The sequence below is a fragment of the Eubalaena glacialis genome, chromosome 11 (genome assembly GCF_028564815.1).
Source record: "Eubalaena glacialis isolate mEubGla1 chromosome 11, mEubGla1.1.hap2.+ XY, whole genome shotgun sequence".
Lineage (NCBI taxonomy): Eukaryota > Metazoa > Chordata > Mammalia > Artiodactyla > Balaenidae > Eubalaena > Eubalaena glacialis.
The window spans coordinates 10,286,343-10,300,790 of NC_083726.1; the positions used below are offsets into that span (position 1 = coordinate 10,286,343).

General features: G+C 48.3%; 1 protein-coding gene across 4 annotated transcripts in view; it reads left to right on the forward strand.

The window, feature by feature from the left end:
• TMEM184B (transmembrane protein 184B) overlaps positions 1 to 14,448 on the forward strand; it is a 48,487-nt gene that overhangs the window by 5,659 nt on the left and 28,380 nt on the right. The window contains exons 1-2 of one of the 4 annotated variants that reach the window (XM_061205114.1): positions 8,510 to 8,557; positions 10,943 to 11,105. The exons of 1 other annotated variant lie outside the window; for it this stretch is intronic. Coding sequence is in view for 1 of the 3 variants with exons in the window: in XM_061205116.1 (XP_061061099.1) it covers positions 47 to 58 (12 nt within the window). In the remaining 2 variants the exon portion in view is untranslated. Of the gene's footprint in view, positions 1 to 20; positions 59 to 8,509; positions 8,558 to 10,942; positions 11,106 to 14,448 lie in introns of those variants that run through there. 2 more of the 4 variants (XM_061205115.1, XM_061205116.1) reach the window with 2 other exon arrangements.

Genomic DNA, 14,448 nt, shown 5'->3' on the forward strand with positions numbered 1-14,448 from the left:
GTTGTTCATCTTCCTCTGCCCACCTCCTGGCTGCCACAGGGCTCCGATGAGGTCCCAGGTTAGAAAACCTTGAAATCCACCCCGCCCCCAAGAGGAGGGCCTGGTTTCTGTCTTGGAGGGAGAGCTGGTCTTCACCGTCACGTGAAGATGGATAGAGAAGGGGTGTGTGTGTGTGTGTGTGTGTGTGTGTGTGTGTGTGTGTGTGTGTGTGTGTGTGTGTGTGTCTTGTTTTCCAACCTGCAGTCTGTTTTGTGATCCCCCTGAAGACTTCAGTATCCTTGTTCGGGAGCCACGATCTGAGGGCCCTGTACCTTCAGGCCACGGGTGGTCCCAGGATGGCTGTCCCCAGCCCTCACCTCAACGAAGTGGGTGGAATGAGACCTCTGGAAGTTACTACATCTGCCGCCCTGAAAGTGATTTTCAGATAAGACAGCCTCCCCACCCTGGGAGAAGTGTGTGGAGTTTGGTGCCTTTATTTTTCTCCTGCTACAACCCCTGTGGGCAACCTGCACCCAGGGAGGCCCTGTCCTGTTGGCAGGCGGCTGAGCACCTCCACTCTGCTGGTTGGGGCTGTTTCCCAAAGCCCCCTGGGTTATCTCTTACAGGAAAGCTCCAGGGGAAAAATAGCTAACCCCATGGCTGCTGCTGCTGTAGCCACTGGCAGAGGCTCCTGGTCTCCATCTCTAGCAGCCGTGTTTTTAGTTCTGTCTGGAATGAACAGAGAACCTGGGATTCTCCATCAGCAGTCATTTCGGGTGCCTGCAGGCACAACAATAGGTGTTGGTGAACGGATGTGTGTGAGGAAATTAATATTAATTAATGTTAACATACTATTTAGTACTAATGTTACTTTTTTTTTCTTGTTTTTAATCTAGTTTTTAAAAATTTTTATTGGAGTATAGTCGCTTTACAATGTTGTGTTAGTTTCTACTGTACAGCAAAGTGAATCAGCCATACGTATACATATATCCCCTGTTTTTTGGATTTCCTTCCCATTTAGGTCACCACAGAGCATTGAGTAGAGTTTCCTGTGCTATACAGTAGGTTCTCATTAGTTATCTATTTTATACATAGTATCAATAGTGTATATACGTCAATCCTAATCTCCCAATTCATCCCACCCCACCCCACCCCTTCCCCCTTGGTATCCATACATTTGTTCTCTACGTCTGTGTCTCTATTTATGCTTTGTTTTTTGTTTTTTAAATTTTATTTATTTTATTTATTTTTGGCTCTGTTGCGTCTTCGTTGCTGCGCACGGGCTTTCTCTAGTTGCGGCGAGCGGGGGCTACTCTTCCTTGCAGTACGCGGGCTTCTCATTGCGGTGGCTTCTCTTGTTGTGGAGCCCGGGCTCTAGGCGCGCGGGCTCAGTAGTTGTGGCTCACGGGCTCTAGAGCGCAGGCTCAGTAGTTGTGGCCCACAGGCTTAGTTGCTCTGCGGCATGTGGGATCTTCCCGAACCAGGAGTTGAACCCATGTTCCCTGCATTGGCAAATGGATTCTTAACCACTGTGCCACCAGGGAAGTCCTCTGCTTTGTAAATAAGACTATCTGTACCAGTTTTTTCAGATTCCACGTATATGCATTAATATATGATATTTGTTTTTCTCTTTCTGACTTACTTCACTCTGTATGACAGTCTCTCCGTCCATCCACGTCTCTACAAATGACCCAATTTCGTTCCTTTTTATGGCTGAGTGAGATTCCATTGTATATGTACCACATCTTCTTTATCCATTCCTCAGTTGATGGACATTTAGGTTGCTTCCATGTCCTGGCTATTGTAAATAGTGCTGCAGTGAACATTGGGATGCATATGTCCTTTTTTTTTTTTTAATTAATTAATTTATTTATTTTTGGCTGTGTTGGGTCTTCGTTGCTGCGTGCAGGCTTTCTCTAGTTGTGGCGAGTGGGGGCTTCTCTTCGTTGTGGTGCGTGGCCTTCTCATTGTGGTAGCTTCTCTTGTTTTGGAGCTCGGGCTCTAGGCACGCGGGCTTCAGTAGTTGTGGCACATGGGCTCAGTAGTTGTGGCTCGCGGGCTCTAGAGCGCAGGCTCAGTAGTTGTGGCACATGGGCTTAGTTGCTCCGTGGCATGTGGGATCTTCCCGGACCAGGGCTCGAACCCATGTCCCCTGCATTGGCAGGCGGATTCTTAACCATTGCGCCACTAGGGAAGTCCTTGTCTGGTCTATGTCTTTTTGAATTATGGTTTTTCTCTGGGTATATGCCCAGTAGTGAGATTGCTGGGTCACATGTTAGTTCTATTTTTAGGTTTTTAAGGAACCTCTGTACTGTTCTCCATAGAGGCTGTATCAGTTTACATTCCCACCAACAATGTATGAGGGTTCACTTTTCTCCACACTCTCTCCAGCTTTTATTGTTTGTAGGTTTTGTGATGATGGCCATTCTGACCAGTGTGAGGTGATGTCTCATTGTAGTTTTGATTTGCACTTCTCTAATAATTAGTGATGTTGAGCATTTTTTCATGTGTTTGTTGGCCATCTGTATATCTTCTTTAGAGAAATGTCTACGTCTTTTGCCCATTTTTTGATTGGGTTGTTTGTTTTTTTTTGATATTGAGCTGCATGAGCTGTTTGTATATTTTGGAGATTAATCCTTTGTCAGTTGCTTCGTTTGCAAATATTTTCTCCCATTCTGAGGGTTGTCTTTTTGTCTTGTTTATAGTTTCTTTTGCTGTGCAAAAGCTTTTAAGTTTCATTAGGTCCCATTTATTTATTTTTGTTTTTATTCTCACTACTCTAGGAGGTGGGTCAAACAAGATCTTGCTGCGATTAGTACTAATATTACTGATCCTCACTGGAATTGGTGTAGGGCTTTGCAGTTTGCAAATTGCTTTTCACATATATCATCTCATTTAATCCTCCCAATGGCCCTGGCACCTTGGAATTATTGCGCCTACTTTGTAGATGGGTAGACTGAGGCTCAGAGGGGTGAATTTGCCTAAGATCCTGTGGAAGGAAGGACCCAGGTTTTTTATTTCAAATCCTGTGCCCTTGCTGCTCTGAGTGACCCCTTCAGCACAGCCATGGCCCCCAGAGAGCCTGCATTCCCACTGGGAAGGCCAGCAGGTGGAACTGCTGCTTAGACTTGGAAAGAGCGTTCATAGAGGATCTGGTCGAAGCTGTCGGGGCCCCAGGAGACAACAGTCTGCTCTGCCTGCCGGTGGGCTGGGGGCCCAGGCTCCCTGGGGGAAGGGCAGTTGAGCTGGGGGCTCTGATGGACAGTGGAGGTGGGCAGGTGGAGAAGCAGGGGAGGGCTTTCCAGGTAGCAGGACCACCTGGAGCACAGGTACAGGCAGGTGAGTGGAGGAGTGGAGGGAGTGAGCTCTCCCAGAGCAGTTGGCGTCAAGGCCTCACCTCCCGGAAGAGAAGTACATCTCTACATGTTTGTCAGTAGGTTTTAAACAAATAGGGTGTATGAAAATCTAGATTTAGCAGAACAGTACATACTTGCTTTACAAAGAAAGCTTGATGCACTGGGCAGTGGTTAGAAAGATGTTAATAGCGATAACCTCAGTGCATTTAAGTATGATTTGATTTACAGGCATTCTGGCTGTCCAGTCTGTTGGAGCAGAGCACGGGCTGGGAAACGGGAAGGCTGGCGAGGGTTCTGCCTCTCAAATGCTGGCTTTGCTTTGCCAAGAGGTGTCTCCCACTTGGTTGGGGGCAGAAGACCATTTCTTCCATTTGCAGTTCTCAGTAGTTGAGCCAGATTCGTGAGGGTGGGAGGAAGCCCTGCCCTGCCCGCTGCGTTTACCCAGCTGTCCTCACTCACAGGGAGGACACTAGGTATCCAGAGGCCCGCCTCCATCCTCTGCCAGCCACCGCTTGATGAGTGAGGTTTAGGTGGCCATTGCTGTTACGTAGCAGGTCCGTGATAGACACAGCAGTAAGTGTCGTGGAGCCTGAGTGTGTCTCGCATGGCTGTGGTGTCCCTACAGCTCACGCAGGGGAAGTGGCCAGAGGTGCTTGTCACTCGTTCAGGATAGCTAGACTGGAAGCACCCCACCGTCTCGGGCTCTGCACTCCCACCTGTCCCCGCCAGACCTGCTTCTGGTGCACGCTCCGTGGCCTGCCTGCTCCTCCCCTGGGGCCTTTGCCCAGGGAGACCAATTAGGGCCGGGTGTCGTGGTGACTCCAGTCATCTTCCACACTTCCCCCTGCCCTGGGACCAGGGCACCAGAGCCTGTCCTGGGAACGGCCGAGGGGCTGAGCGGGTCTGGCCCTTCTCTCACAGGTGAGGAAATGCCAGTCCATGGACCAGGACACTGGGAGAGTTGGGGCTGATTTGGGTCCGGAGCCATCTCCCGACCCAGTGCTCTCTCTGTCTCTACTGTGTCTTCATCTGGGCATCCTTGGAACTACGTGTTGTCAGTATTTTCCCCAATAATTAGGCTTATTTTTTGGATGAGCAATTAAGATGTATCCTGCCTCTCTAGCAACATTTTCAAAATTACAGATGCTTGAAGGCTTTCACCCAGCAGTTGCACTTCTAGGAATTTATCCTACAGATGAGTTACCACGTGTGCAAGGTTAGTCATGGCTGCCTCATTTTTAATAGCAAAAGGTTGGAAGCAACCTGAAAGTCCATCAGCAGGGGCCAGGAACAAATTATGGTCCATCCAAACCATGGACTACTGTGCAGCCATAAAAAATAAGATGGAGACTCCAAGCACGGATACAGAACAATCAACAAGATAGATTGCTGTGAAGGTAGCGGGTGCAGGATGTATGTCTGGTGTGCCTCCATCTGCATGAAAGTGAAGGGAAATAGTGCATTTGCTTATGTATGTGCTCAGGGTCTCTGAGGATTCACACGAAGTTGGTGATTGCAGTGCCCCTGGGATGGTGGCTGGTGCCGGGAGACTGTTCACTGGAGACCCTTCGTACGCTTTGAGTGCCGATTCATGTGAATATGTGACTTTTTCAAAAAATTAAAATGAATACAATTAAATAAATAAGAACCTTAAGAAATGTATCCTCACCCTCTTGCCCAATGCAGGCAGGTCAAGGCTACCCCCTCAAGGACCAGCCATCCTCATTCAGACCCCTGACCATCAGCTAATCAAGAATGTAAGCTTGGGTCTCACGAAGGGGACCAGGAGTTTCTCGGGGAAATCCGACCCCTGGCCCCAGCCCTGGAGAAATGTAACCACCTCCCTCTGGCCCCTCTGAATCACCGCTGTTGTCTGGCTTGTCATTTAAATCCCTGCTCTGATATGCTTATTTCCCCTGAAACCTTCAGGGGCTTCCCCACTGACACATAAATAAAGACCCTGTCCCAGGCCCTGTTTACTGGGTCCCTTGTTGAGCCACACTTGACTGGTCGCTCTTTTCTCCACGTGCCTCCTCGCCTTCCCACCTCCGTGCCTTTGCTCATGCTGTTCTCTCTGCCTGCTTGCCTTTCCCTCTCTAGCAGTCTCCACGTGCCCAAATCCTCTCTGCCTCTCAAGGCCCAGCTCAGTTTCCAACTCTTTCGGCCCTCTGACCTCCCCTGCTTCTTTATCTGTTCCTCTCCACTGGCACTTAAGCCTTTTACATTGTGTCCTAGGTGTCTGATTCCCCACTGGGCTGCGGGCTCCTTTAGGGCAAAGTCCACATCACAGCCCCTGTTTTGTTAGATGTTTGCCGAGTGGGTGAATGGTGGCTGCTCTCTTCATGGTGGGATCGGGAGCCATGGGGGGTGGGGCCCATTTCACATCTGTGAACCGTGGTGCCTGGCACAGGGCGGGCCCACCCTGCAACAGGAATAACAAGTCTTATGCCCCAGTACTTTGTGTGCATTCTTTCCCTCATCCTCACAAGGACCCATGAAGTGCTGTGGTTCAACTGTGGTTCCCCCGTAGCATGAAGAAGCAGAGCAAACATCTTGTCCAGGTCACACAGTTAGAAATAAGATTTGGACACAGGTCTGGCTGCCTCCAAAACTCCTGCATTTGATCAGTTTATTCTACCACTTCCCCTGACTCATGAGTAATACTGATCCCTTGGCCCACTCTCATTAACTGCCCCACTGGCCACGGGCAGTCTTATATTGTTATTTGAGCGTATTTTCTTCCCCACTGGACTGTAAGCTCTTAAGCGGTTAGAGTCTTGCCGGAGATACCCTTGGACTTAGCACATAGAAGGTGCTTGAAAGTGTATGTTTATTAACCTACTCCAGTAAAATACACAACTAGATGAACAGTGCGATGGATTTTTACCTCTGTAAATACCCGTGTAAACCACTGTCCAGATCAAGCTGCGGAACATTCCCAGCCTCTCCCTGGGGGCTCCCTGGGGCCTCCTCCAGGTCACGAACCTCTGAGGTAACCACTGTTCACACCTCATCACTATTGACTGTTTTTGACCTTCTTGCAAATAGAATCATATAGGAAAACCTGTAGTGAGAGTCACCCAGGTTGTGTAGAGCAGTCCTTGCTCACTGTGCCATGGAAGTCCATGCTGTTTAAATATACAGTTGACCCTTGAACAGCATGGCTTTGAACTGTGTGGGTCCACTTATAATGGCTTTTTTTCAATAAATACATACTGTGCTACATGATCCACGGTTGGTTGAATCCGAGGATGTGGAACCGCGGATACAAAGGGCTGACTATAAGTTATGTGTGGATTTTTGAGGGTCGGCGCCCCTGACCCATTGTTGTTCAAGGTTCAGCCATCACTATTCGTTCTGAGGATAGGCATTTGGGTTGTGTCCAGGCTTTTTCTGTTATAAACAGGCCTGCAATGAAGTTTCTTGTTCTTGTCTGTGTGGCACACATGGACTCCTGTGGGGTGTGCACCTGGGGTGGAACGCTGACTCACCCGACTCAGTACATGTTGGCATGAATGAAGTTCAGGCTAGGATTTCTCACTGGGCTGGAGCTGGGCTTCTTCTTCTTCTTTTTTTTTTTTTTTTTTTAAATTTATTTATTTATTTATTATTTATTTATTTATGGCTGTGTTGGGTCTTCGTTTCCATGCGAGGGCTTTTTCTAGTTGCGGCAAGCGGGGGCCACTCTTCATCGCGGTGCGCGGGCCTCTCTTGTTGCGGAGCACAGGCTCCAGACGCGCAGGCTCAGTAATTGTGGCTCACGGGCCCAGTTGCTCCCCGGCATGTGGGATCTTCCCAGACCAGGGCTCGAACCCGTGTCCCCTGCACTGGCAGGCAGATTCTCAACCACTGCGCCACCAGGGAAGCCCCTTCTTCTTTTTTTTTTTTTTGAATTTTATTTTATTTTTTATACAGCAGGTTCTTATTAGTTATCCATTTTATACATATCAGTGTATACATGTCAATCCCAATCGCCCAATTCATCACACCACCCCCACCCCCCCGCCACTTCCCCCCTTGGTGTCCATACGTTTGTTCTCTACATCTGTGTCTCTATTTCTGCCCTTGGAGCTGGGCTTCTTGCCAAAGGGGTCCCAGGGGTCAGGGCAGGTTCAGGGGTCTCAGTTTAGACAGGCTGCACGCAAGGGCCAGCGGGACTGTTCAGGGTTCCGCATCCAAAGGGGACCCGTTTGCTTAGGGCTGGGTGGGGTTTAGCTGGATGAAAAGGTGGTCTCATTAGAGGGACACAGAGTCTAGCTAGAGAGACCGAGCACTGGCCCATCCGTTCTCAGTTTGAGAGAAAACTGTAAGGATCAAAATTTGGCCTGGTATGTACTGAAAAAAAAAAGACTTAATTACAAGGCTGAATTAAGTAAGTCTTTGCTGAAGGATTTTGGATTACTTTGTTGTTCTCTTTTATTTCTGCACCTACCCCCTGCCCCCAACACCAAGTGAAGGACAGATACATGATTGGATGGTTTTTCTTTCCTGTTGAGAGATTCGTGGGAACTTGACCCCAGGAGAACAGGGACAGATGTGGAACCACTAGCGTGGCCTCAGCTTGTCCGTGTTGATCGAAAGGGAGTGGAACTGAGAGATGGGACCCTGCCCCCTCGTAAGGGCATGTGATCCTTTTTCCAAAGGTTAACCAGGCAGCACCGCCCAGCCCCTGGCTGCTCTTTCCCTCTAATCTCCTCTGGAGAAGGGCCAGGCTGTGGGTTGCTGACCTGCTCTGATGTGGGTCAGCCTCCCCCAAAAGGCAGCCACCCAGAAGTCCACAGAACAAACAGCCCCCCGGAGACCGGAGGGCCCGTCATCCCCAGGCAACTGAAGTGAGAGCAGTGGCCAGTTCAGATTAACCGTGCTCAGCTCAAGTGCTGCCTAGTGAGCTCTGCGAAGATGGAGATTCCTCCATGTATCTTAAATAAAAGAACCGAAACCCCTCCCAGGCTGCGTTCGTATTCCGGAGACGTGCGTGCAAGCGTGTTGCCAGCCCAGTTTGGCCCATGGGTGTGTAGCAACTGCCCGAGCGAGCACTTCATGGGTGCAGCTCAAAAGGCTTTGGATCTGAAACTGATGAATGAAACTATGACCTCAGAAGATTTAAAAAAAGAGCCAACTACCAGAGACAGGACTGGCCCGGGTCTCAGAGACCGTTGGGAGTGTGCTCTCCCGGCCTGGCTGAAGAATGGAATGATTGAAACGGGAGTAAATCATCACAGGTAATGTCATAAGGTGCCGGGCCCTGTTCTCAGTGCTTTCCTTATAGTGACTTGTTTCTTCCCTACAGCTCCCTCGGAGCTAAGTGTGGCTGCAGCCCATTTCACCGCTGAGGAAGCTGCAGCAGGGAGAGGTTGTATAACTTGCCCGCAGACGCAGAGCGATTAAGTGACAGAGCTGGAAGTCAAGTCCAGGTGTCTGACTCCAGAGCCCATGGCTCTTCAACAGCCCTTGGATATCTGGGCACCTGACAGGACGGCACGGGCAGCGTGAGGAGCCATTTACCAGGATTCTGTGGGCTAATGACTTCAGCCCTCCAGGCCTCTGTTTCCTCATCTGTAAACTAGGTGTATTAGTTTCCTACTGCTGCTGGTAACAAACTGCCAGAAACTTAGTGACTTAAAATGCAAATTTATTATCTTCTGGTTTTGAGGCCAGAAGTCTAAAATGTATTTCACGGGGCTAAAATCAAGGCGCTGGCAGGGCCGTGTTCCTTCCGGAGGCTCAAGGGGAGAATCTGTTTCCTTACCTTTTCCAGCTTCTAGAGGCCACGTGCATTCTTTGGCTCAGGGCCCTTCCTCCAGCTTCAGAGCCTCTCTTTCCAACTCTTATAAGAACCCTTGTGATAATATCTGGCCTACTCAGATAATCTGGGATAATCTCTTTATCTCGAGATCCTTTACTTAACCACACCTGCAAGGTTCCTTTGGCCATTTAAGGTAAAATATTCACAGGTTCAGGGGTTTAGGATGTGCACATCTTTGGGAGGCCATTATTCAGCCTTCCAGGCAGGAAATCCGTGGGGGACACAAAACAGCAAGGTGTCTCCCAAGCATGAAGCAAAATGGCAGAATAAAATCTGGGTGAGACGGTGAGATTCTCTGAAATACCTAAATTCCAAGGCAGGTGGCTGAGTCTAGTGACTACACAGAGCTCTGTAGCTTTTCTGGAAAAGGTGGGTGTCTTCAGAAAGGGAGTCAGCCAGAGACGTCCCTCCCAGAGAAGGACGGGGTGGGGCTTGTGTTAGGGGACATGAGCGTTTGCATCACTCCGAGTTGTTTGCTAGGGCATGGCTTGGTTCTTCAGGCCTCGCCAGGGCCTGGTTGAATTTTACTCGAGACCCCTCACTTCCCTGTACTCCGATCCTGTGCTCTCAAGTGCCCTTCTGGCAGCTAATAGGAGATGGAGAGGACATTCATAAACTGGCACTCCTCCCTTTTCTTGGGAGCTGGGTCTGCCCGACCCTGTTCCCTTGATCCCCTGAAGCCTTTCTGTACCCACAAGGTGAAGTGGCTTTCTGCACCCACAAGGTGAACTCTGTCCAACCTTGTGGCTTGGTGCTCCCCGAGACCCTCTCCGGGGACCTTGATACCCCTGCGGGATGTTCTGACTGCAATAAGACCTACTCCACACGGCTGTCAGGAGTGCTTTGTCAACTGAAGAGTGCCACAGGCCTGCTCTGGGTACACCCCTGGCCGAGTGTCTGTCAGCATATCCCCAAAGCAGTCATTCAGCAAGTACTTTTTCATCATAGTACTTGGTCCCTGCCCTCATGGAGCCCCACTCACAGGATGTTAAGGGAACAAATCTAATCACAGTTATGGTAAAGACCAGGGAAGACATGCCACCTGCAAACTGTAATAGGCTGTAGAAGGGGATAGCTACAAAGGCAGGTGGGAATAAAGATCTGGGGGTGGGGGGGAGGAGCAGGAGAACATGCCATTCCTGGGAGTTGGTACAAGGCTGGTGGAGGGTGTCATGGAGTTTTAGAGTTGGAAGGAGCTGCAAAGCCCAAACATTCATTCGGTTGCCCCCTTATCCAGCCAAAGCCTGTTGAGTGCTAACCACATCCAGGCTCTGAGGTAGGTGCCGGGGATCAGAGCTACACATAAGACATGACCTCTGACCTCCACAAGCTTGCAGGCTGGTTGAGGAGAAGACAGGGACGAGTGACCACCCTTCAGAGGTTCCTTGATCAGTGTTCCTGCCCCAGGAGACTTCTAGCCCTGTTTGATTGGGAGCTTCCTTATTCTGGCAGAACATTGCTAGATTGTGCCAGCTGGTAAAAATGTGTCTATCTTGGCAGATTCTCACCTTCCTGTTGCTCGCACCCGGTGGACTGGGCTGTGTCCTGATGGAGCACTTAGGGCAAGTTCCTTTGCCCTCATTGGTGTGGCTCTCCACAGTGGAAGATGTGTGTGAGATGGTGTGACTCAGCCTCCATCCTTTGCCCTCACCCAGCCCATCCCTCCCTCCAGCCAATGTCCAGGTCCTTAGCTGAGCTCTGGATGGTGGGGAGGGGACCAAGTGACGGAGAGCCGGCAGCGTGCAGTACGTGGCTTAATGCCGGACATTCATCAGTCATCTGATTGATTCTTCTCTTCCAGGTCCCTTCTGTGTGTCTGGCACTGTGCCAGGCCTACAGAGAGATGACTCAGGTGTGGGGAGACGGGAACACTGTCAGAACAAACCTCATGGAGCGAGCACGGTGCGGCTGGGCGGGAGTGAGTGGGCCGGCCCTCGGTGAGGCCGTGACGTTGAGGATGACCTGTGAGTGAAAGTTGTCACCCGCCACGAGGATCAGGGCAGAGGGGAGGGTGCGTTGGCACAGGGGCCAGAGCTACATGTGGAGGGACCGGGTATTGCCAGCACTTAGGGAGGGAGGCTGGGACCCAGCTGGCAGGACCCTGGGCTCTGCAGAGGAGTCAGGACTGCATCCCACCTTCAGAGCCTCACATGTTCTCAAAGGATTTCAGGTCAGGAGGCGGGATGGGGTCATGTTTGAAAATAAGTGAAAAAATAAACCACACTGGATTCCTGCTTCCTTGAGCATCAACCTCCCCGGACCTCTGGAGGATGGTCCACACCCAAGTCCCTTCTCCACCTTTCTGGAATCCAGAACGCTCGAAATCCCAAAGGTTCTTCCTAAGTCTGCAGCAAGCTAATTTCGTGGCAAAAATCTGACCTGAATTGATGCGAGACTAATTAGGGTCTTTAAAAATATCTCACCTTTCTCTGTGGAAGTACTGTGTGTTTGATTTTGGGGTGCCGCCCAGACCCCTCTGGGAGTGTTACTGTCTAAGCACCATATACAGCACCATAATCCTTCCTAAAGTCTGAAAAGCTCTGAATTCCTAAACTCATTTGGCCCAAGGGTCCTGGTTACAGCACGATGCACCCAGGAAACAAATTCGGAGACATCCAGTCCCGGCTGGGTGGTGGCGCCGAGATTCCAGCTCAGTTTCCCCGAGACTCAGAGCCTAGGATTGCAAGGGAGGCGGGTGAGTGAGGGCCTGGGTGTGGAGCCACTGGGAGAGAGAGGCAGGACCGGGCCTTGACTGGGCTTTCGGTCTGATTCAGCCTGGGACTGAGGGCGGCGGGAGGGCAGAGGCAGAGACACTGCAGAGAAAGTTAAGAGCCATGTCATCGACTGGCTTTTCCCACTGCTTACAGCACCACTCTTTAGACTTTCTTTACCCACACATCCCTATCAGTAATAGAACTTTGGGGCATGCACCCCCAATATATGGATAGTGATGAAGTTATTCTATACTTGTATTACGTTAGTTATACTATGTATATCATAAAACCTATACCAAAAACAAATCAAAGGATGAGTTAAAGATGTAATCATTTTTAAAAATTAAAAAAAAAAAGTTTTGTTGGTGGTACAAAAACCTTTTGACTTCATGTACTTATTTTTGGAAACTGTCCTCTGATGCTCTGGGAAAGAGCCGTTTGTTTAGATACTTGGTTTTAATGGCCGCCCTCCCTGAAAAAGATCCCTGCCCAGGACATGTAGCTGCACACAGAGGAAATGCATCATTGGCTTTTTTTCTAAATCGGGTTACTCATTTTTCCATCCCATCCACTGTGTACGCAGAGGATTTGTTGAAATTTGGCTAGTACATTTCCATCCTCCCTGATGCCAATCAGATGTTCTTGTGAACTAAATGGAAGGTATTTTAAAGTTCTTAACACATGAGTCCAAAACCCACTCAAATGCTTTGGAAATTTTTAAACAGATTAGAAAATTCTGTTACGTAGGCTTTTAGGAGCTCAGATATGAACATTTTTATAAGTTACAGACATACTGTTTTTGGTGATAAAATCCTACAACAGGAGAAGCATTTTCACATATACTTTTCCAGAAAGCTCTGCCCTAACTGAGGTTTCTTTCGAAGAGCAGTTCCTTTCTCATTCATTGTGATAACATGCCTTTCCTGTGAAGGGACATATTAAATATGCCTTAAGATGTTTTTGAAACATCCCTGGGAAGCATATCTCTGATAACCAGTGGTCATAGGAAAAAATGGGGAATTGGAAATTTTTTTTTTTTTTTGGTAAAAGAAAGATGTGTTGAGCTCAGTTGTTAGGTTTGACAAATCTTTCTGATTGCATTTCTACAAGATAACCAGTAAATCTCTGATACAATTTCCTGAGTGACTGCCCATCTCTTTACAAATTTGGTAGAAAATTCTACTGTTCTACAGTCTAAAGCTTTTTATTATGGAAAATGTCTAACACAAGTAGAGCGCATAGTATTGATAGAATGCATTTCTACCTGTCAGTCACTCAGCTGCAACAGTTAGCAACATCTGGCAATCTTGTTGCATCTGTCCCTCTCCCCCTTTTCAAAGAGCAAAAGCCCAGATGTTGTGTTCTTTTTGGCCCTTAAGTAGTTCATTGTACATCTCTTCTTGATAAGAACCCTTTAAAAACTTTTAAATTTTGAAATAATTATAGGCTCACAGGAAGTGGCAAAAATAGTATGTAGAGTCCCATGTACCTTTCTTCCCCCAATGGTGACATCTCAAATTACTGTAGGACAGTATCAAAACCAGGACATGGACATTAGTACAGTACTGTTAACTAGACAAGAGACCTTATTCAGTTTTCACTGTTCTTATGTGTGTGTAGTTCTATGCAGTTTTGTCTCCTGTAGACCCCTGTAGCCACCACCCCTATCAAGATACAAAGTATCTCACCGCCTGGAGGGAACTCCCTGTGTTACCCTCTGGGCATCTGTGCGCCCACTTTCCTTGCTGCCTCCGCCAACCACTAATCTGTTCTCCATCTTTATAGATCTGTCATCTTGAGAATGTTATATAAACGGAATCGGGCAGTATGTGATCTTTTGAGATTGGCTATTTTCACTAAACGTAGTGCCCTGAGATCTGTTTGGACTGTTGCCTGTGTCAATAGTTTGTTCCTTTTTGTTTCTGGGTAGTATTCCATGGTCTGGATGTAGCAGAGTTTAACCTTTCACCTGTTGAAGGACATTTGGACCGTTTCCATGGTTTGAGGATTACAAACACAGCTGCTGTGAACATTTGTGTATAGGTTTTTGGGTGAATGTACAATCATATCTCTAGGATAAATGTCTAAAAGTGATTACTGGGTTGTATGGTAGGTGCATGTTAGTTTTACAAGAAACTGCCAAACTCTCTTCTAGAGCGGCCCAGCCATTTTATACTCCCACCAGGAATGTATGTGAGAGCCAGTTTCTCTGCATCTTCACCAGCATTTGATGTCACTATTTCGTATTTATATGTGGGTAGTGATATCTCATTGTGGTTTTAGTTTGCATTTCCCTAATTGCTAATGTTGAACGGCTATTTATGTGTTGGCCACGATCCTTCTTGAGTGAAATGTCTGTTCATGTCTTTTGCGCATTTTCTGATTGGATTGTTTGGGGGTTTTTTTGTTTTTTTTTTTTAACTGTTGAGCTTTGAGCATTCTTCCTATACTCTGTATTCTAGATGCTGGTCGTGTGTTGGATATGTGGCTGGAAGATATTTTCTTCCACTATGTGGCTTGTCTTTTCATCCTCTTCACAGAGCCACAGCATGAAAATTGTTACTTTTAGTGAAGTCCAGTCAATTTTTCCTTT